The following is a 24,074-nucleotide window of genomic DNA, read 5'->3' as shown; positions in this document are numbered from 1 at the left end:
TGTCTCTATCTGTCATTTATTTATTAATTTTGGAAAATAGCAAAGTTGACTTTACCAAATAATAATAATAATAATAATAATAATAATAATAATAATAATAATAATAATAATAATAATAATAATAATAATAATAATAATAATAAATATAAAAATACTTTCTATTTTCTGTTTCTATGGCCTAATGAATTTGGACCAATGATAATTCTGAGTACAGGCTAATGCAACTACATTTCATGATAAGACATTAAGATATTTTATATTATAAATACAGCAACACAATTTAGAAACAAACACATTTTTTACTAACTTGCATGAACATTACTATCTTGTCTAACTCAATACTAGATCAGAGTGATGCAAGTATTGCCAAAAGCACAGACGGGGTATTTTATATTGAAGGAGCTGTGAAATACCCTCCAAGGTTGTAGAGACTACATAATTACTCAATCAAAATATTTTTGAATGTGCTTAAATGTAATTACTGTTGTGGCTTTTACTAGAGATTGAGACAGTAATAATGTAAAATCAACATAAAGATGGATAGCCAGATAGACTGAAGTTTATATTTAAATAAATAAATACCTAAAGGCTTACCTGAGTCATAGCTTGGTGGTTTCATATCACCTTGATTTAACTCCGTTCCATATTTTAATTTATGGTACTTTGATCTGGAAAAGATGAGAAAAACAAACAAATTAATATTAAGAATAAAACAGTTTTATGTAACACTTCATTGTAATAGATCATATAAATACAGCACATAATGCATGCTAAAATACCCAAACACTGTTCATGAAAGGGTTTTGAATATATAATAGTGTGTCACATGGTTACTTTTTTCCAAAATAAACCTGTAAAATATAGTATTGTGAAAAAGTAGATCACCGTGACCTATTTTTGCTGTATGAACATACACTGTAAGTGAAATTGTAAGTGTGAAGTATTGATACTGTTCATCTATGCTGTATATCCCATGACACTGAAGCTCTCAATCACTTCTGCTACTGAATGTCATGTCATCCCAAGGATAAAGCCTCCATACACGATGACAGAATAGCGCATTAATGGTTTGAGGATCTCAATCGTACAGTAGGGAGGACAAACTTGAATGACGCTTGCACCAATTGTGTGAAATACTAACAACCGAATGGATTGACATCCCTCGAGACACCTTTTAGCCTATTGTGGAGTCTATGCCATGCAGTGTCGAGCCTGTAATCAGGATGTCTCCATTATCTTGTGGAGTCTATGCCATGCAGTGTCGAGCCTCTAATCAGGGTGCCTCCATTATCTTGTGGAGTCTATGCCATGCAGTGTTGAGCCTGTAATCAGGATGTCTCCATTATCTTGGGGAGTCCATGCCATGCAGTGTCGAGCCTGTAATCAGGATGTCTCCATTATCTTGTGGAGTCTATGCCATGCAGTGTCGAGCCTGTAATCAGGATGTCTCCATTATCTTGGGGAGTCCATGCCATGCAGTGTCGAGCCTGTAATCAGGGTGTCTCCATTATCTTGGGGAGTCCATGCCATGCAGTGTCGAGCCTGTAATCAGGATGTCTCCATTATCTTGGGGAGTCCATGCCTGCAGTGTCGAGCCTGTAATCAGAGTGCCTCCATTATCTTGTGGAGTCTATGCCATGCAGTGTCGAGCCTGTAATCAGAGTGCCTCCATTATCTTGGGGAGTCCATGCCATGCAGTGTCGAGCCTCTAATCAGGATGTCTCCATTATCTTGGGGAGTCTATGCCATGCAGTGTCGAGCCTGTAATCAGGATGTCTCCATTATCTTGTGGAGTCTATGCCATGCAGTGTCGAGCCTCTAATCAGGGTGCCTCCATTATCTTGTGGAGTCTATGCCATGCAGTGTCGGGCCTGTAATCAGAGTGCCTCCATTATCTTGGGGAGTCTATGCCATGCAGTGTCGAGCCTCTAATCAGGATGTCTCCATTATCTTGTGGAGTCTATGCCATGCAGTGTCGAGCCTGTAATCAGGGTGCCTCCATTACCTTGGTCAGCGGAAAAGCATGCTTAAAAAAAAAGGTATTCAAATAATAATGGGAAAACAGTAACCCACACAGATTTAATGTATTAAACTGACTGTTAAACAATTTCCAAATGACTAATAAAAAATGCAATAGTAATTGTTTCATTGGTTTGTTGGAGCAAGAGGAATTGGCAGCTTATCGCCTGAATCTATAATTAAAATGATTTATAGCAATCCTGAAATAAAATAATACGTCCAGCCCACATCTACATAATCTCTTTCTGCTTGAAAACACCAAACAATAAGCATCAAATAATACATTGCTGTCTTGATGTGGGAATCCAACAGACTTTTTCAAAACTGTATAGGCTATTCTCCAGACAGATCAATACATTTCAATAAACTGCTGTCTAGGATAACCCACCAAGCCCTGCACTGGTTATTTGGTTGAATCTGCAAAATATATAATTGTAAGAAGTCAAGATGTGAACTACAACTCCCAAAATTCAAAGTAGTGACAACTGGAGACTGCAATTCCAGTTAAGTACGAGTGACAACTGGCAACTATAATTACAATATTTTCAAAGAATGGTAACTTGGGACTGAAATCAATAGGGTAATTTCCTGCACGAACACTATAAGTGGATTCAAAAGACAATTTGCAAACCCCACACTAAAGACTGCATTCTGTGGCTAATGATGCACTTGCATTCATATTACAGGCATGATCCCCCTCATCATGGTTTCTGCTAAAATACCTGCTGGCAGAAGCAGTTAAGTACTGGGAAATGGAATGGTATTTAGGAATAATGGCACTAATTAAATTAGTTAATTTAGCCCCATTTTCTTTTCCCTGAGAAAGATTATTGTAGTAACTCTGTTGCAGGCGGACTAGGAAATCCTTTTAGGAAGGAGGAAGAAACGTATGCTGGTCCCTTAGTACAGTAAAAAAATCTCAGAAGGAAAATGAAACCTGTTATCATTATAAACAATTTAGAGAAACACTTCTCATAGCCTGTTTATTGTATTTTAGATAATTATACAAGACATGAAAAATTTACACAAAAAAATGGTTTTGCACAGCAACTGTATAAATTACATAGGATGTGCATAAAATGTGAATACAGCCAAGGCAAAGGCTGTTTGAATATATGTCTCAGGTCTAATAAATCACAAAGAGATATAATTTGTATGGTTGGGACAGGCGCCCCACAGCTGTCTAAAGTATCAGTTTCAGCTGTCTACATACAATGGGAATTTGGGAGACTTCCGTTTAAAAAAAACTTGGTATTTTACATGTAAAAGAAGCCTTGTAGACTTATAGTCACCTATGACAATTAATCACAGGGGCCAAAGCCGTCTTTTGTAACTTTACAAACAGCTGTGAACCATTCCTGGGTTAATGCAGAACTGATCTCTGCCCATTCATATTACTCTTTCGAATTTCTGCTTAAGTCCATCTGAGCCAAATGCCAAATTGTTCTCAGTTCAGACAGAGCAGATGTATCAACTTTTTACACCTCAACAACAGGTTTTACTGACCCCAATCTTACTAATTGTACGAATCTTGATTAACGTAACATTAGGTAGACCATGATTAGTGCCAATTGGAATGGTTTGAAAACATTGAAAAAGACTTCTAGTCAAAACGTAAACATTTAATTTATTAGGTTTCTTTTACTATTTCTAAACAGTTTCATGCTCAATTTTTTTTTCTCATTTCTGAACAGGGCATATTCAGATACAAAAAATTATACTGCTAATTTATGGTACCTAAATCCTTTTAAGAAGGAAAAATGTAATTTTTCTTGTCTGTCTCCTTTTTCTTCTCATTGAAATGAGTTATTAAAGTGCTGGCTCAAGAACAGGTTAATGGAATGGAATGTGCTTTTGTATATGGGCTTTTCCTAACATTGATGTCCTATACAACGAACGGTTTGTGGCGTGATGGCCCCAGGTGAAGTTCAAGGTGGGATTGTTGCTGCAGAAGTGTACCAGTGCTCTATTTGAATACATCATGCAAAGACAGAGAAACTACTGCTTGCTATGACTACAGTGATATCTGTGGTAAACCGGAAACTCAACAGAAACAAACAACATCACAAGAAACAAAATCTAATTTTTTAGATGAATCTGTTTTTCGATAGATGTCTGGTTTGTTGCTAACTAACATAATACACTGAGATATGTTCATGCTTTTATATTTCAAAAACAACAACTTCCTTGGGTAGGCGGTTAAAAAATTAGAAGTAGTAATGTTATCGACTCCCTATTTTTTAGGTCAATAGTCTAGTGTCTACTCAAAATTGTTACAGTCCCTTCTCCTTGCTGTAGCTCCTTGACTGCTATACTGCACATGTGAGGCTTGCAGTACTTACACTTTAGTACACCCATTTGATCTACTGTAATGGATGGAGTTGGGGTAATATTTTGAGATGGTCATCATTTTGTTTGATTTTGGGAGCACTCAGGCCAACAAGATAAGGTCATACATATAAATTACCTTAATTTAGAATTAATTTCACCTGAAACCTAGCAATTGCTTGTAAAGTTTCCTAGAACTCTGAACTCCCAGCAGCCTTTGGCACTCCTATTAATGTTTATATCCCATGACAATAAAAAAACAGACAAAGCACATGGACAAGCTAGTGAGGTTCTGTGTTTTTTTTTTTATTACTATTATTAGAATCAGAATAAAGCATAGCAAATGGCTCATAAGCAAAGTTGGGGTATTGTACCTGAACTTGACTTGCATAAAAAATGAAAGAAAAAAAAAAAACACTAAAACATGGGAACCACTGACTACCTCATTGATAGTGTAATAGCTGAGTGTGTTACACGCCAATGAGTAACATCATCCCAGGGGTTTCAGATGATATCCTAACCACCCTCCTAAATCAGATGAGCCATGTATTACTACACATCATAAGGAAGCTACTGTACTATAAGATTTTTTTTATTCCAATTTCAAAACAAGAACCTAAGAACAAGAAACCATTTGAAGAAGATGAGGTCGATAAGGAAGCTATGCTATTACTTCAAAAACCATTCTGAAATAATGGCTGCCATTAAAGATGTCGAGCTCTCTGCAAACTCGGTAACAAGGAGTATGGAAGCAATGTCAAAAAATGTCACCTGCATGCTAAAACATGATTTGATGCGCTGCAAATTTTTCATCCTACAAGTAGACAAACCAACAGATGTACGCGAGACGTCTCAGTTGTGCATTTTTCTCAGGGCAGTTTGAGGATTGTACTGTGAAAGAAGACATGCTGGCAGTTGTACCACTGACTGGCAAAACACGTGGTGAAGACATTTATCAGACTTAAGCATTCTTTACAGGAGATGCTCCTCTGCAAAAAAATTGTCAATAACAACTGACGGTGCACCTGCAATGGTAGGAAAGAAGACTGGCTTCATTGCTATGTGCAAAAATGACCCTGACTTCCCCGATTTTCTTAACTATCACTGCATCATCCATCTGCAGGCTTTGTGTGCAAAACTGCTCAATTTTCAGCATGTCATGAGCGTGGTTGTGAAGATTGTCAATTCAGTCCGAGCCAGGGTACTGCAACACAGGCTGTTCAAAGAGAAAGGTTTTGGAATGTTTCCAGGAACTCCTTCCAGAAATAAAACAGATCAACACTACCAGGAACTCAGTGATGAACAATGGCTCACGGATCTGGTGTTTCTTACTGATTTGATTTCTAAACTGAACACTGTGAACCTTAACCCTTTGTGGTCCTATGTCGGACCTGGTCCGACATTGCAATTATTCCTATCCGGTCCAATGTCGGACCCTGTCCAACAGCATCCAAAAAACGCAAAAAACGGGTTTCTAGTCGTTTTTTCGCTGGAAAAAGCCGAGAAAACCATTCAATGGCCGAGTGGGAGCGACAGGAGCAGAGACAAGCCGAAAAAAAAGGGCGTATCTCATGAATAGTCATACTTGGATTTAATTGGGATTTTTACCATTTGATTTACACAACATACTTAACACTTTGAAGGTGCAAAATATTTTTTTATTGTGACACAAAAGTTAATTAAATAAAAAAAAATACATTTGTTGGTTGCATAAGTATTCACCCCCCTTAGTCAATACTTGGTAGAAGCACCTTTGGCAGCAATTACAGCTGTGAGTCTTTTGTGGTAAGTCTCTACCAGCTTTGCACATCTGGATCCTGCAATTTTTGCCCATTCTTCTTGGCAAAATTGCTCAAGCTCTGTCAAGTTGGATGGGGACCGTTGGTGAACAGCAATTTTCAAGTCTTGCCACAGATTCTCAATCGGATTGAGGTCTGGGCTTTGACTGGGCCATTCTAAGACATTCAGGTTCTTGTTTTTAAACCACTCCAGTGCAGTTTTGGCTGTGTGTTTAGGGTCATTGTCCTGCTGGAAGGTGAACCTCCGCCCCAGGCCCAGGTCTCTTGCAGACAGAAACAGGCTATCCTCTAGAATTTCCCTGTATTTGGCTCCATCCATCTTGCCCTCAATCCTGACCAGTTTCCCAGTCCCTGCCAATGAAAAGCATCCCCATAACATGATGCTGCCACCACCATGCTTCACCGTGGGGATGGTGTTCTCAGGGTGATGAGCAGTGTTGGCTTTGCGCCACACATAGTGTTTTGCACTAAGGCCAAAAAGTTCAATTTTGGTCTCATCAGACCAGAGAACCTTTTTCCATATGTTTGCTGTGTCTCCCACATGCCTTTTGGCAAAATTCAAACAGGATTTGATATGGGTTTTTTCAGCAATGGCTTTCTTCTCGCCACTCTTCCATAAAGCCCAGCTTTGTGGAGCGTCCGGGTTATAGTTGTCCCATGGACGGTTTCTCGCATCTCAGCTGTGGATCTCTCCAGCTCCTTCAGAGTTACCATTGGCCTCTTGGTTGCTTCTCTGACTAATGCCCTCCTTACCTGGTCACGGAGTTTTGGTGGATGGCTTTCTCTAGGCAGAGTCGCGGTTGTGCCATATTCTTTCCATTTTTTAATAATGGATTTAACGGTGCTCCGGGGGATGTTCAAAGTTTGGGATATTTTTTTATAACCCAACCCTGATTGGTGCTTCTCCAGAACTTTATCCCGGACTTGTTTTGATAGCTCCTTGGTCTTCATGATGCTGTTTGTTTAGATATGCTCTCTAACAAACTCTGGGGCCTTCCAGAAACAGGTGTATTTAATCTGAGATCATGTGACACTTTAATTGCACACAGGTGGACTCCATTCAACTAATTATGTGACTTCTGAAGGCAACTGGTTGCACCAGAGCTTATTTAGGAGTGTCACAGCAAAGGGGGTGAATACTTATGCAATAAAGACTTTTCAGTTTATTTGTAAATAATTTTGAAAAATATATAGATTTTTTTCGTCACTTCGACATTATGGACTATTTTGTGTAGATCAGTGACAAAAAATCCTAATTAAATCCATTTTAATTCCAGGTTGTAACACTACAAAATGTGGAAAAATCCAAGGGGGGTGAATACTTATGCAAGGCACTGTATGTGGCAAAATGTGACAATGCCGACTTAGGGATGGAAATAATCACTCTTCAGAATGATTTAGAACCCAGTCGTCTGACAAGGGGTTTTGGACATTTTATTATTATTATTATTATTATTATTATTATTATTATTATTATTATTATTATTATTTATTTCTTAGCAGACGCCCTTATCCAAGGCGACTTACAGTCGTAAACAACAGTCGTTTCTCTAACACTTGTGGAGAAACAGAAATACGTCCTTTTGAAAGAACTTTGATTTCGCATGAGTGCTTTTTTCAGATCCACATACTTGTGGGACAATGTGTTTTCTGCAATGAAATACCTGAAGTCAAAGTATAGATCACGCTTGACTGATACTCCTCTCCACGACTGCATGAAGCTAGCCATAACACAGTACACACCAGACTTTGGGAAGCTAGCAGAGGATAAGCAGTATCGGGTATCACACTAGAGGGGAGTATTCAACATAACTTTAACCCTTTGCGGTCCTATGTCGGACCTGGTCCAACATCGCAATTTTCCCTTTCCGGTCCAATGTCGGACCCTGCCCGACATCATCATAAAGACGCAAAAAACAGGTCTCTAGTTGTTTTTTCTCCGGAAAAAGCCGAGAAAACCATTCAATGGCCGAGTGAGACCGATAGGAGCCGAGAGAAGCCGGGAAAAAAAAAAAAAATAAATAAATAAATAAATATAAGGGGCGTATCTCATGAATACTGATAGACCCGACACCACATAGATAACACGGACATAAATAAACAAGATAGCTGCTTCCGCATCCAGCGCTCAAAGAATATCACAGACATTTGCAGAGCTTTTTTTAGATGTTATAGTAATAAAATAACGACTTGGATCGCATTATTGAGGAGTTTGGTTATAAAACGAGTGATCAAGAGATGATTTATCGGTATGTACTATTTTTAAGATACTGATGCATTTAAATTAGATTTTTTTCCCTTTAATTTACACAACCTGCTCAACACTTTCAATGTGTGAAAAAATGGGTAGGTGAAAAAACAAATCAATTAAAAATAAAAACCTGAAAAGTCTTCATTAGATAAGTATTCACCCCCTTTGCTTTGACACTCCCAAATAAGCTCAGGTGCAACCAACTGCCTTCAGAATTCACACAATAAGTTAAATAGAGTCCACCTGTGTGCAATAAAAGTGGTTCACATGATTTCAGATGAAATACACCTGTCTCTAAGGTCCCACAGTTGAGCAGTGCATTCAAAGCAAAGATACTACCATGAAGACCAAGGAGCTTTCAAAACAACTTCGGGATAAAGTTCTGGAAAGGCACAGATCAGGGGAGGGGTATAAAAATATTTCAAAGGCATTGAATATCCCTTGGAGCACAGTCAAGTCGATCATTAAGAAGTGGAAGGTATACGGCACCACCCAGAATCTGCTTAGAGCAGGCCGTCCTCCCAAACTGAGCAGCAGGGTAAGAAGGGCATTGGTCAGAGAAGCCACCAAGAGGCCAATGACAGCTCTGAAAGACCTATAGCATTCCATGGCTGAGATGGGAGAAACTGTCCATGTGTCAACAATAGCTCAGGTACTCCACAAATCTGGCCTGTATGGAAGAGTGGCAAGATGGAAGCCATTTCTGAAAAAAAGCCCATGTAAAATCCTGCTTGGAATTTGCAAAAAGACATGTGGGAGACTTTGAAAAGATGTGGCAAAAGATTCCAATGAAACAAAAATTGAACTATTTGGCCTAAATGCAAAGTATTATGTCTGGCGCAAACCCAACACAGCACATCACCCAGGTAACACCACCCCTACTGTGAAGTATGGTGGTGGCAGCATCATGCTATGGGGATGCTTTTCATCGGCAGGGACTGGGAAGCTTGTCAGGGTAGAGGGCAAAATGGGTGAATACTTATCTAACCAAGACATTTCAGTTTTTTTTTATTTTTCATTAACTGTTGTTTCACAATAAAAAAAATCTCTTGCCTCTTCAAAGTGTTGAGTAGGTTGTGTAAATCTGCTCCAGCTGTCTCAGGTTTGATGGGTGCCTTCTCCAGACTGCAAGTTTCAGCTCTTTCCATAGATGTTCGATAGGATTCAGATCAGGACTCATAGAAGGCCACTTCAGAATATTCCAATGTTTTGTTCTTATCCATTCTTGGGTGCTTTTAGCTGTGTGTTTTGGGCCATTATCCTGTTGGAGGACCCATGACCTGCGACTGAGACAGAGCTTTCTGACACTGGACAGTACGTTTCGCTCCAGAATGCCTTGATAGTCTTGAGATTTCATTGTGCCCTGCACAGATTCAAGGCACCCTGTGCCAGGCGCAGCAAAGCAGCCCCAAAACATAACCGAGCCTCCTCCATGTTTCACTGTAGGTATGGTGTTCTTTTCTTTGAAAGCTTCATTTTTTCGTCTGTGAACATAGAGCTGATGTGACTTGCCAAAAAGCTCCAGTTTTGACTCATCTGTCCAAAGGACATTCTCCCAGAAGGATTGTGGCTTGTCAATATGCATTTTAGCAACTTCCAGTCTGGCTTTTTTATGTTTTTCTGTCAAAAGTGGAGTCCTCCTGGGTCTTCTTCCAAGGAGCCCACTTTCGCTCAAAAAGCGACGGATGGTGCGATCAGAAACTGACGTACCTTTACCTTGGAGTTCAGCTTGTATCTCTTTGGCAGTTATCCTTGGTTCTTTTTCTACCATTCGCACTATCCTTCTGTTCAATCTGGGGTCGATTTTCCTCTTGCGGCCGCGCCCAGGGAGGCTGGCTACAGTTCCATGGACCTTAAACTTCTTAATAATATTTGCAACTGTTGTCACAGGAACATCAAGCTGCTTGGAGATGGTCTTGTAGCCTTTAACTTTACCATGCTTGTCTATTATTTTCTTTCTTATCTCCTCAGACAACTCTCTCCTTTGCTTTCTCTGGTCCATGTTCAGTGTGGTGCACACAATGATACCAAACAGCACAGTGACTACTTTTCTCCATTTAAATAGGCTGAATGACTGATTACAAGATTGGAGACATGTGTGATACTAATTAAAGAAACTAATTAGTTTGAAATATCACTATAATCCAATTATTTATTATCTTTTCTAAGGGGTACCAACACATGTGTCCAGGCCATTTTAGAATATCTTTGTAGAATAAGCAATAATTCATCTCTTTTCACAGCTTCTTTGCTTTATTCTATGACATGCCAAAGGCATGCAAGTATACATGATAAAATAGCTTTTAATTTCATCACTTTTCAGGAGGAATGAAGCATTATTTCAACGAGCTGTAAGGGTACCAACAAATTTGAGCACGTCTGTATATAAAAAACAGATGCGTGTCAGAATGTTAAATACTTTTGATATAGCAACAGTCACAAATGCAGTCTTGTAGTTGCCCTGTAAGTAGAATGATGCATTTTAAAACAGCAAGCTAGTGTTGTTTTACTGTATATATTTTAGTTTGTGGGGCATATGTCCTGCATTTGGCATTCTACAGATGATTCTTCAAGAGGTCAGGTTGAGCAATGAAGAAGTTGCCTTCAGCATGTTACTTTTTCAGTATTATTGCCCATGGGGCAGTAAAGGTTGGGGACCACTGACATAGGGTGATGCACAATGTTTGGCCATAGCTGTATACCCCACCAGGATAAGCTACAGCTTTTATTTAAACACTGAAAATCACCACGGATTGCATCAACCACCTATTTTTAGGTGTAATCCTGGGATAACCGCCGATAGATGCCATTCAGTGATAGGTTATCCCGGCAGGGTAAAGGTTAATTAAACTGATCTCTAAAGAGGGCTTGGCAATGGCTTTGCATAGAAGGAGGACATTATGTACAATGTTTAAACAGCAGGTAATAGTGTCCTCTGTGTAGGATGCCCATGAGGTACTTTCCTCAGTCAAAGCGACAGCCCACAATCCTAAGTGACAGTCACAATTCAAACCGGTTTTCAACTCCTCTTTGCGGACTGAGACATAGCAGAATTGTGACAGATACAGATCCCTCCACTATCTCTCTGTAATGGAAAGACATATTTCTGTGGGGAATAATTAGAGTAAATGAATTGAACGGATGTTTTAATTACTGCTATTCCATAATATTTGTTTCAGCTGTTCAGAATGGGGCTTCTTTTATCCTGCCCGGTATTAGATACAAAACATGTTGATGTTTTATGTTGCACTGCCATTGTGTGTGCTACTGTGAGTCAAAAGACTGCCTTAGGTAAAAAGAGCTTTTGTTGTGTTGTTGATTGAATGATGCAACGAGTGGGCGAGGAATATTTTGCAGCTCTGCAGTAATATTAAGAGGTCTGTATATGTTTGCAATTCTTAGCAGAACAATTTGGAGGACATATTCTGAGGAAGAAGTCTGTTTTCTATGTTAAGAGAAAAGGAATCCCCTAGTTTGGAGCTTGAGAAATACTTCCAGAGTAAGAAATGACACACCAAAGATAATATTTTGTGTTTTTGTTCAAAAAGCACCTGTATAATTTAATGAGCAAATTACACAAATACAATACAATACAATAGATTTTTCTGTATCCCATAAGTGCATTTTGTCACAACAGAATACATCTTGTCCATGCCCAATAGAACCATAAAATAATATGATGCCATCATACTGTAGATCATTTTAAATACAAATCATGTATGGGGACAGTATACTCTCGCTATTCCTAACCAGAACAGTGAATCTGTGCCATAACAAAAATGCTTATGTACATTTTTTAATTATTAAATACAGAGAGTTGTAAATAATTTACTTTCAAATGATGAGTGAACTGCACTTTACTAAATCGGTCATTTTTTGCAGATTGGTGACGGTGTGTGTGTGGTTTGTAGACTATAAAAAGAATGAGGGCTGTGAAAAAAGTGTATCCATTAGTTGGAAATAGAGCATTTTCCTATTGACATTACTAAACAACAGTTGACGGTCATTTAAATCAAAGAAGAGACTCAAACCTCTCCTGTTTTAGAGCGTATTCCAGCATCTTGATCCTCCGCACCAGGTCCTTCTTTAGGTTTTCCTGTCCCTTCCGCTCGCCCTGCAGAAAGGCAATCTGCGCCTGGAGCACAAACACAAGAACAAGATCAACCTGTTAGACTTGCTACCAGCGTTCCCCTCTAAGATTTTTATATACTGAGAAACTTGCCGTTTTGACTGAGAAAGAGTAAATTATCAGTGAGAAACTTTCGACCTTGCATCAGCTGTTTAATTTATTATTTTTGTTGCCTTAAACAGTTTTGAAACAATATTCCAAAACAAGCATCTCAACATTTTAAAAATGTGCTTTACATTTAAACATACACAAGGCATTCATTCTGGCTCTGCCTCTGATTCTCAAACATCATCCGATTATGTATAATAAATATATCATTTTTATGAAGTATATGTTTACCTTTTATATTGAAGCCTGTCTGAGATCCCATCATAACTGCATCATAGGTATAGACTGCATGCTTAACTGGTGGTCTGTATAGCATTGCTTTATACTATTGTATAAACACTGGCACCTGCACTGTCTTCAACCATCTTGAGAAACAGCCTTAAGTTCTGACTTGATTTTAACTCGGTAGATGGAGCGATATTTGTGGAAGGAGGGTGGTCAGATGTTTTATCAACACTTTTAAAACATTCTTGGCTAGCAACAGCAGGTGCAGCATCACTACTATTTTCACTACAATCCTGCAATGCTGTTGCATCTGCTATTAATACACTCACGAGAGCTACAAAAAGTACTATTACTACCAATAATAATAATACTAATAATAATTACCTCATCTGCCTTGGTTTCAGGTTTGCGAGAAAATAAAAAAAAAAATGGCAATGGAAAGCTGCACCATTGCAACAGGTGGAAATAAAAAGGCTATGCGGACAGGGAGCTTATAGGCCAATCTACACGACTGACAGCGAGCTCTACATGAATGTGAACTACATGTAATAAGGATAAAAATGGAGGAATAACAACATTATAGGAGACAACCAACATGGTTTTAGGAAGGGTAGGTTTAACTAATTTACTAGATTTCTTTCAGGTGACTACTAGAGTTTATAAGGATAGTGCAGATGACATAATCTACTTAGACTTTCAAAAAGCATTTGACAAAGTACTGCAGAAAAGGCTAAATCTAAAGATTAAATCAGTAGGAATAAATGGTAAAGTAGCAGCATGGATTCATAACTGGTTACAAGATAGAAAGCAGAGAGTTATAATTAGAGGCCAGGCATCAAACTGGAGTAACATAATAAGTGGGGTAACACAGGGATCAGTATTGGGACCATTGCTATTCTTAACCTATATAAATGACTTGGACCAAGACATAAACAGTAAACTATGTAAATTTGCAGACGACACAAAACTGGCAGGGGTAGCCAACTCCCAATCGGCAACTTTAATATTACAAAGAGATTTAGACAAGATTCAAGCTTGGGTTGACGCATGACAGGTGCAATATAATGTGAATAAATGCAAAGTCTTGCACATAGGGTGCAAAAATATTACAGGCAAGTAGGCTACAGCATGAATAGTAACAAAATAGAGGAGGCTATGTATGAAAATGACTTGGGGGTAGTAGTGGATGAATCACTTAAGCCATCTAGACAGTGCAGAGAAGCTATAAAAAAGGCAAATAGAATGTTAGGTTATATAGCCAAGACAGCTGAATTCAAATCTAGGAGTTATATTAATTATACAATGAACTGGTACAACCACACCTAGAATATTGTGTCCAATTTTGGTCCCCTTATCATAAGAAAGACATTGAGGCATTGGAGAGAGTACAGAGGAGAGCAACACGATTAATTCCAGGATTGAAGGGTATGTCATATGAAGATAGACTGAAAGAGCTGAATCTGTACAGCCTAGAAAGTAGGAGAGCCAGAGGCGACTTAATAGAGGTATTTAAAAAATTGTCAAGGGTTTTAACAAAGTAACTGCTGAGAATTATTTTTCACAGGTCACAGAGAGCAGAATCAGGGCCATAGGTGGAAGCTGAAGAAGGGCATATTCAGAACCGAGAGGAAAAGGAGCTTTTTCAAGGAAAGGGTGGTGAACCACTGGAACAGGCGGCCGGACAGAGTTGCTGAAGCAGAGACTACTGGATCCTTCAAGAATAGACTGGATGCTGTCATGAACAATACTGTATAACCTAGGGGTGAGACAATACACGATACACAAGCCACGATACGATTCATATCATGATACGTATGAAAAACTCATCTCTGCTTGACAGACTTGAAAATATTTCAGATCTATAAACAGATTCAGTTGAAAATCAATTATTTACCACTAAGTAGTATAGCACTTGCTTGAGTTTAAACAAAGCAGTATGTCAGATAGAGTTTCTGGGATATCAGATTTAACTTAATTAACCAAATCTCCTTACCACATTTCTGAAAAAGGGAAAAATTACTAAGCGATGTGTTTAATAACTATTAAAAGTACAAACTTTGTTCATGGGTTTCTTTAGAAAAATCTAAATATCAAGTCTTTCAGCATTAAGTTGTGATGTTAATTTTTTATAAATGTACATCAGCATTTTTGATTGTATCATGCTTAACTTTACAGATTATTATAACTCAACAGATGATTATTATTATTATTATTATTATTATTATTATTATTATTATTATTATTATTATTATTATTATTATTATACCATACATTTTATCACTAAGTATTTGGATTTTTCAGGTTAAGGTCGAGTATATAATTTGATTTTGTATACTATTCTATACTGTGCTGTTTTTAAAGGTGGTTAGAAATAATTTAAATTAATAGATTTAAATTAATGATAAAATTAGTGTTAAATGAGTCATTTTCATCAAGATTAACACATTTCTTTAAAAGAAAGTAACATATTCAACCAAATCAAAGTTTAAGGATCTTTCAACCAAATAAAAACATTATTAAGGCGCACTGAAAGGTGAACAAATATCAAATAAAACTAAGAAATGTAAAAATGCGATATGTTTTGTCATCTCTAATAAATAGCTTTACAGGAAACACACGTTCTTTCCGCAAAAAAAAGTCAAGTCAGATTCACTTCAAAAGTCTCACAAATGACAGACTTTCCTTGTGTGTGTGTGTGTGTGTATATATCATCTACACCGGATTATGATAAGAAAACATTAAAAGGAGACCAATATATTAAAACTGGAAATCGAAAAAGAACAAACATATAGCTATCTATTTATATGAAATAAAATGCTCTCTCAGAAAAGTAGACAAATAAATATATAGCATTTGAATACAAAAACTAGCAACTTTAGTAAAATTAGCCATAGCAGCAAGTTTTTACAGACACTGCTCGCTTCCTCATTCCTCTCTGCCCACAACAATTAAGACAGACCTCCTCTATACTCCCATTGGCCAGAATCACAGCTATCTCAACTCCCATTGGCCAGGCAACGTTTCAGCAGCCTGTTCAGTATTCCCTGCTTGCTAGCAATGGAAGACAGAAAAAAACATTCTTTCCTGTACTCTCGCTAAAATTCCGGAAGCATCTGGCCAGCTCATTCCACAATGGGATATGTCTAGGATCAAGTGGAGTTTACGTTCAGACAACCAACACCTTTTCTTTCATCATTTACAGTTTAATAAATAAAAGCGAGCGAGCATAGTTGGGCCACAGCCTTTTCTTTTACCAGAATGTATTATGTTCTTAACGCTTTGCAAGAATGCTATCTAAATGCTGTTTACCTCAAGATGTTGGAGTCTCGATTGAGGTTGATATTTCTGATAATAACTTGCGAAAGTTAGTAAACTGAGTGCAAAAGCTGTTGTCAGCTATTACGAAAAATGCATGCATTTTAGCCTTAGAGGGAACGCTGTTTGCTACGAAGAAAATATTTAATATATGGTTTATTATTTAAAGTGATACATCATCATAATTTACCGTTGTTCCAGACCTGTGAGGCAGCTGCATGATTTTGTTTCTGCGTGAGGTAAAAGTGTGCTGTATCGGCTAATAGATCACAAGTAAATAAATCATTAGGAAATACATAGTTGTAAACTATGTCTCAGCCTTTTCCCCTTTGGATAAAAATAAATAAAATAAAAAAGCCACAATAATTCTTTTTTTTAACCCTTGTGCCAGTGATAATGCTGCCACTACCAGGAGCAGCAGTTAGCTTATTGCCACATAAAAAAGTGACATTTATAAAAGCAGGAGGGGAGTGGACAAGTACATTTTTCTATCATTTCATCCTTTAAAAGTAGTTTTTTTCAAAAATTCCTTTTCTTTGCCAAAAAACATTTGATAATAGACACTGTACTGAGAGAGAATGTGTGTCAGGTAGATAGTTTCTTAAGCATTAATATTGAACGCAACGATTATTACCTGCTAAATAAATATTTAATAATAATATTTAATTAATAATATCACAATTAGCTGTGGCCATTATCTAGCATGTAATGACCACGGTGGAAGATATTATACTATTAAAAAGCAATCAAATGTTTTTGTGTATGAGGAGGTTACATTTAAGACTGCATCACTTAGGCTGCTTGAATGTATGCTGCAATTTAAAGAGAGATTCATTAACTATAGAATAATAATCTCTACTAAGAACCTGATTGGCTGATACTATCCACAAGGTCAAAAGTAACTAGATACACACCCACATTTAAATAAAACACCAAGAAACAAAGAACATATATGTGCAGAAAGAATACAAATTAAGTACATGAACTGCACAATCCAGACCTACTAGCAAACATGCACATTAATAATTAAATTGTTAATGAATCACATAATTAATCAAAAGCTACATTTTTCTATCTGCCACCTGCTTCCTATCATGCGTTTCCCCAAGCAATTCAACATCATTACACAAGTACTACTGTAGCGGAGACTGTAGTCTCTTAAGGCTTCTTAGTTCCTTGTGCTCTGCTGCATACTACTGGAACCAGTGTAGAGGACAAGGAATTTTATTTTAGCCTTAATTATCAGAATTCCACAAAACAAAACTTACAAACTCACTTGAGGCTCACCAAAGAATGATCACATTACAGATAGCTGTCTAAGCCAACACTGGCAGAAAGAAAACTTACCCAAAGTATACACCTGACCTTAAATCAGGTGCATACTATTTTTTGTGCCAATTGCCATTTCACTATCCTTGTCATGGTGTTTATGATGTGGACCAGAACTCAATTTAAATGCACTTTATCCATCTGCACTACTGTATGAACCAGTATGTAAAATCCTCACCTTGTTCCAATATAGGCAGCAGTGTGGAGTAGTGGTTTAGAGCTCTGGACTCTTGACCGGAGGGTCGTGGGTTCAATCCCAGGTGGGGGACAATGCTGTTGTACCCTTGAGCAAGGTACTTTACCTAGATTGCTCCAGTAAAAACCCAACTGTATAAATAGGTAATTGTACCTGTGCATAATTCCCTGGGGTGTAATCTTTCTCAATTTCAGCAGTAAGGAGCGGTTTATTTAATTTTCTTCATATAATTCAACTTCCATTTTCAAATACACTCTGTACACTAGTCTCAACAAAGGATTACATTTTAAATCTGGTGTCGCACGCCTTATAGCAGCTTTTAAAAAGTATCAACAAAAAAAATATCTGCGCAATGATAACAGATGATGAAATGTATGCATTAAATAATTCAACAAATGTATCAGTTTTTATTTGAAACTAAAAGCCTCAATAAGGACAGTATTATCAATTAAAAAGCAAATACTGTAGTTTTAAATTTCACACACACACACACACATATATATATATATATATATATATATATATATATATATATATATATATATATATATATATATATATATATATATATATATACACATATACACACACACTTTTTTTTACTGTCTCCTCACCCTTTCATGATTTGCAATCATTCTGAGTACAGCTGCTCTTCAGTTCTAGTTGTCTAGCATAGAAGAAAGCACCATCAAAAGATCTGCCAGTTTGCTTTACTGACAGTACACAGCAGTGCCTCACATGGTGCTGGCACATACTAATACAAAGACACTGGTTGATCTAGCGCATGTTACAGTATGTCAGTGACAGGCAATTAAAACTGAATAGGCAAAAGCACCTTAATACAGACTTAACAAAATAAACAATATGTGAGTAACTGCAATAAGAACCTAATCGGAATCACTGTAAATATAAAAATGCAATTTAAAGCCATTTATTCATTAAAAGGTAGTATAAGTTAAATATCTTTGTGAGGAGTTTTAAAAACATCAGGCTAAAGAAAACATAATGGGGTCTATTCAAAGTGTTTTTTCTCCAATTCTGGTTACTGGTTGAACGAATAGTGGAAAAACAAGCTGTCGTGTTTACTAGCATGTAAGATACCACATACAGAATGTATGCTGAGTCAGGGTTTGATCATCCACATCCAACATCCAACATCCAAACAGAATACCAAAAAAAAACCAGCAATTTGGGTATATAAATAACTCTGTTACAGTACTGTCCCAAATAAAAATTAACTCAAATGAGTTTTCTTTTTAAAATCAAAAAGAAAGCTTTCTCCTGTAATCCTTCCAAGTGTCATTAGAGACAAAGCTGAAGATTCCAGAAGGCCTGTCATAGCAAGCAGGGAGGAGAGCTTGCTAACATTGGTCATGGACCTTCTCTGCAGAAAGCGGGGTGAATGAAAGGTTTTAATGCAAATTGAACCACAGCTGGTGTATGTTTTGTTCTGTCAGATATACTGTATGGAATTCAAGATGCTGCGTTTCTATAAATAGCATTTTTTTTTTTTTCTTATTCCCTTACCTTATTATGATTAAGGCCCTGTGTAAATCGCGATTTCATGGGCTGAGCGAAAATCGTGAAATTAGCCCAATACCACGATTTTTACAATATTCTTAAGAAATAAAAATAAATTTCATAATTATTTGTATTTCACACACACACAAAAAAAAAATCACATTAACGAAACTGTACAGCTCTGCTGTGTGGCTGCATGTAATATTCGCCATGCACAGAGTGCTGTGCAGTGATTATGTCATGTGACTATATGCAATCTAGACGAGAAATTAAAATACTACACATTGTAAACAAGAAAAGGCTAAAAATGTGTCTGCAGCAGATCAAGTAAAGCTGTTTCCAGCAGCAGTTTTACACATCGATGGAGGTAAGCTCTTCAGTACATCCTGCAACGTTACTGTAGATCACTACCGAGAATCGGCTGTTGACAGGCATTTAGATTCAAGTATTCACCGAAAGAGAAAGGCGGAAATCCAGAGCAGTACTGCAACTGCTTTCTTGCAAAGAAACAAAAAACAGTGACTTCCATGTTCCAAAAGTCCACTGAAAACAGTGAACACAAAATACATTAAATTTTGACCTGACGGAGGGGTTTGTTTGCGCAAATATCCCTCTTGAAAAATTGGACAACCAAAAGTTACGGAAATTCTTCAGACAAGTGTAGCAAATGGTCGAGTGATTCATTCATCAGCCCAGCTGAGATGTGAATACTTACCTAAAGTTGCCGAGTATCACAAGCAGGAGATTATGGTATTGGTAAAACAGTCTGGTTGCTTGTCAGTGGTCACACTGACGAGTCGACTGATGCACAAGATCAGTATGGGTTACACATTGTATTTGTTTTGCAAGACCTAAATGGTGAACATGCATCTGACGTACTAGAACTGAAAGCTGTCCTTGCAGATACACTTTACCTTACAGCACAGTTTCACAAACTATAGTAAAGTGCTTGAGTAACTTGGACGTTGATTTTGATGATGTCAGTGCATTTATCTCTATATTTGATGTTTAAATAAAAAAATAATAATCTGTACACAATTTATAAAATAGTTCTGTGCACATTCTGCGAAATGCGATACCTTACCCGTGACACTGCCATAAATTTAAAAGAATTTCAGCGATTTTCACAGGGCCGTAATTATGATGTGTGAACTCATTCTTAGTAATTCGTTTTGCAGTTACTTCAGTATTATGTTTGTTTTAGTTTTTGCTAAGTTTGTGTTAAGGTGCTTTAGCTATGAGTTCAATAGCTGCTCTTCTGCTCCAGTTGCCTGATACACATATTTAATACAGGTGGATCAGCCTGTGTCTTTAGATCAGAGGTCACACTAGCTTTTCTGTTCATGCGTTCCTGAAATGCACATGTGGCAAACATGTTAAATCGATACTGTACATTTAAAAGAAGAAAACAAATTGCTGTATAAAAGCTGCATGAGAAAAACTTTAACTTATTGCTGCCACCTACAGTACCTTGGAGCGTACCTTAATCAATGCTGTTACATTGCAGAACAGTTTTTTTTTTTTTTTTTTTTTTTTTAAACAAGCAAGTATTTTACGGTCATTGCTGCAGTGTAATAGATTACCACAAATATGCAAAGCTGCGTCCCTTTCCATTCTGTGAATCCACTGAACGCAAGAGAAAATGTTTTTCCGTCCAATGTTTTTTTTGTGTCTAGGACGCAAAATCTTGCATTAACGCAACCTCTTCGATTATTAGTAAGCGCCACCTTCATCTAATACACAGCACTGTATTGCAAAAAACCCAAACGAAACTTGTTTCCAAGGTGGCAGATCACAGGATGGCGCTAGTTCTTACTTCATTTTGACTGATTGAGCCAACAGTAGGTTACATAAATGAACAAAATAAAAACAGTATTTGAGTAACCACAATTGGAAATTCTCTGAATATTTGCAATCATCATAAAAAGTAATGATGCTAAAAGTATTTGAAACATTTCATCTTAACCTTCAAAATGTGATTTAGGCAGCTGATACAGTAGGCACTCACTTGTCAGATGCTTCGGTATCCAAGACTGCACAAATGACAAATATTTCATAAAGAACAGTGCCAAAACTGACAACTCTATAGGCCATTCTGGAGACATTAAATTAAATTTATCCCCATAACTTCTCTGAAGGAAAGGAGGCATTAATGATTAACTCTTTCTGCACTTACTAACTACAACAAGAACCCTACTATACATAATTAAATAGTTTGTGTCTTATATGCAAACACATATATAAGGGCATATCAGAGACTCAGTTAACTGTTATTTTGTGTTGAATGGAATTTATAAAGTTTTGTATTCATGAAACTTTCCAAGACAGTTAGAAACAAAATTCTAAAGCAGTTTCATCAATATCAAGATACTGTATTGAATTTGACATTCACAAAGATTGGTAAATACTTAACCATTATCATAATACAAATGGATAACCAAACTGGCTGCAGCAAGTGTAAATTTGCATTTAAAAAGTTTGACATCATAAGTACATTCCTTAAAGTGCAGACTATGGTTAAGAACCACTTGCAGACACATATGGAGCTCAGTGACTGGTATTGCTATTTTAACTGAGTTCTCCAAATTGGATACAGTGGATGTTCTGTTAGTGGCAAGCCTGCTGCTGCAGGGTACCCATCACGCTGCCGGCATTGTCCTGTAACCACGAGCTGATCAGCTCCCTGAACGATGAGGTCAAAAGCCCCACCCTTTCAACTGAAATTACTCTCTTGTGTCACAAGTCCCCATTCCTACAACAATCACTGCTTGGTTCATGGGAGACAGACAGATGCTGGACTTTGAATGTTCACCTGCTGTGTGACTGCTGTACCAATAAAACTCTTTTCAAGTTCAATCATATATTTTGGGCCACAGTTGGTTTTCGAATGTTACCGTTGGTGTAAGCTGGGCAATGTAAGATGACTGGTAAAACAAGTCTGGTAGCCCAAGCATAATGGAGGTCTATGAAAACACTCTCGGCTCCTCAGTCAAAACAAGGGCCAAAACAAAAGGTTTAGGCCTACACCAAACAATGCACTATAGGCTGGGCATATGCCTTCACTATAAAGGTTTACTAATATATACACACCTAATATGTTCAAAAACACTCACCTAACTCCCTCTAACAAACAAAGGATTTCTGGCTCCTTTTATACATGTGGCCACCCCAATTAGCACCAATTACCTAACTGGGGAATGGCCACACCTGTGATTGCTGTCAGGGACAGGTTTAACCCCATCCCTGCCAACCTTACATTCCCCCACACACACCATTTACAGCAGCAGGGCTTCTGCTCTGCCACACACCCCTTTATCTGACTGCTAATAAATTGGCCATTGATCAGTTATGAAAAATTCTGGTAGGAACACATAGTGTTCAGGGTGCAACCCCTTCAATCAATAACAGCCCCAACATAAATAAATATAATACACAATATATTTATTATTTAAAAGAAAAAAAAAAACTGACAAATACAGCAAACGTATTCCACAGTTAATAGAAACCTGTTGGAAAGTCCTTCTGCCATTTCATGAGTCATCGTTGTCCTTTAATAGAATGGTTTTTTTTTTTATAACAAACTCCCCCATTTGCATAATTAGTCTGAAACAGGCTCACCGCCCACCCCTATACTTATGAGTCGAAGTTCCTACCTACACACATCAGTGAGGGTCTACGATTACAGGACTCAACCAGTATTTAAAGCCAAGCTTAAGAGCGATTGCAACCACCATCTCTTAAAATGACAAGAAGTGCATTCAATAAAAGTACATTATGAAACATTTAGAAAAGGGATTCCTTACAATACTGAATTAGATAAAAGCAATTGTGGTGTACTTTTAGTCCACGATTGAAATTATAAAACAAATGTCAAAACTGCTTATTGCAATTTAGTGTACTTTTCTTTTTCAATAGAAATGGTGATATTAAAAGTGACTTTTAGGGTCAAACTAGCTATATCACTGAATTGATTTTTTCCAGCGTTCTTGTAAATAAATTGATTCCCTGGGACTACAGCAGATAGCAAATTGGTCCTAATAATCTGGGTTGAAGACAATTTCTGGAATCTATCTATCTACCGTAGTTGTTATTGTTGAATAATTTCTAAAACAAATTAATCGCTTATCTTAAGTGTGTTAATCTGGGCCCTGTTTTTATCAATATAAAATGTCATAACATTAAACATCATGCTCTTTTTCAGGACAATAGTTCATATTAAGCATTTTTGATCAATAAATTAATTATCAGCATTACAAATGGATGTTACGCTAACAGAAAAGGGCCTATACTTCCCATTATCAAAACAGTGTTGCATGACCTCAGATTCTACAAAACAAGCATACTTCCTTAAGTGAGTCATGCCAGAAGGTCATGGGTAAAAAAAATATATAAATAAATAAGTGGTTATACTCAAGCTGGCTGAATGGCAGCCATTTAAAAAATGTTGCCAGAAACGGCAGATTTTACATTTCTAAAAAAAACATTAACTTAAAATACCTTAATGAACTAGTTGAACATTTCTTCTGGAATCAATGTTTTGCTTTTTTACTTCATTGGAAATGAACAAAAATGCAATTTTTTCAAAACAGCCCCCAATGGATTTTGTTCAACTTCACAGGGTAGTTAAGTTAAGTTATGACCCAGTGGTGAATCTCTGAAAGTACTTATTGGTCACTTTGTTTCTGGTAATTCTTAGGCAAGCTCAACTGACCATTGAGAACCAACAAAGTACAAGAAGCTTGATAACATGTGAAGTCAAACTGTGCAACAAAATTGCTATGTATATTCTTTACCCATTAAACTTAAATATCATACGAAATTAATATGTTTTCAAATGTGTAAAACACCCAGTAC

The 24,074-nt window shown here is 37.2% G+C and overlaps 1 protein-coding gene across 1 annotated transcript in view; it reads right to left on the bottom strand.

Annotated features, from left to right (window-relative positions):
• Positions 1–24,074, bottom strand: part of LOC117402908 (striatin-like) — a 114,593-nt gene that overhangs the window by 42,150 nt on the left and 48,369 nt on the right. The window contains exons 2-3 of the mRNA XM_059024403.1: positions 12,429–12,532; positions 595–668 (exon numbers count right to left, since the gene is read on the bottom strand). Coding sequence (XP_058880386.1) covers positions 595–668; positions 12,429–12,532 — 178 coding nt within the window. The remainder of the gene's footprint in view (positions 1–594; positions 669–12,428; positions 12,533–24,074) is intronic.

This window comes from Acipenser ruthenus, chromosome 5, assembly GCF_902713425.1.
Source record: "Acipenser ruthenus chromosome 5, fAciRut3.2 maternal haplotype, whole genome shotgun sequence".
NCBI lineage: Eukaryota > Metazoa > Chordata > Actinopteri > Acipenseriformes > Acipenseridae > Acipenser > Acipenser ruthenus.
The sequence above is the reverse complement of the archived record's forward strand: the minus strand, read 5'-3'. Positions and strand labels throughout refer to the sequence as shown.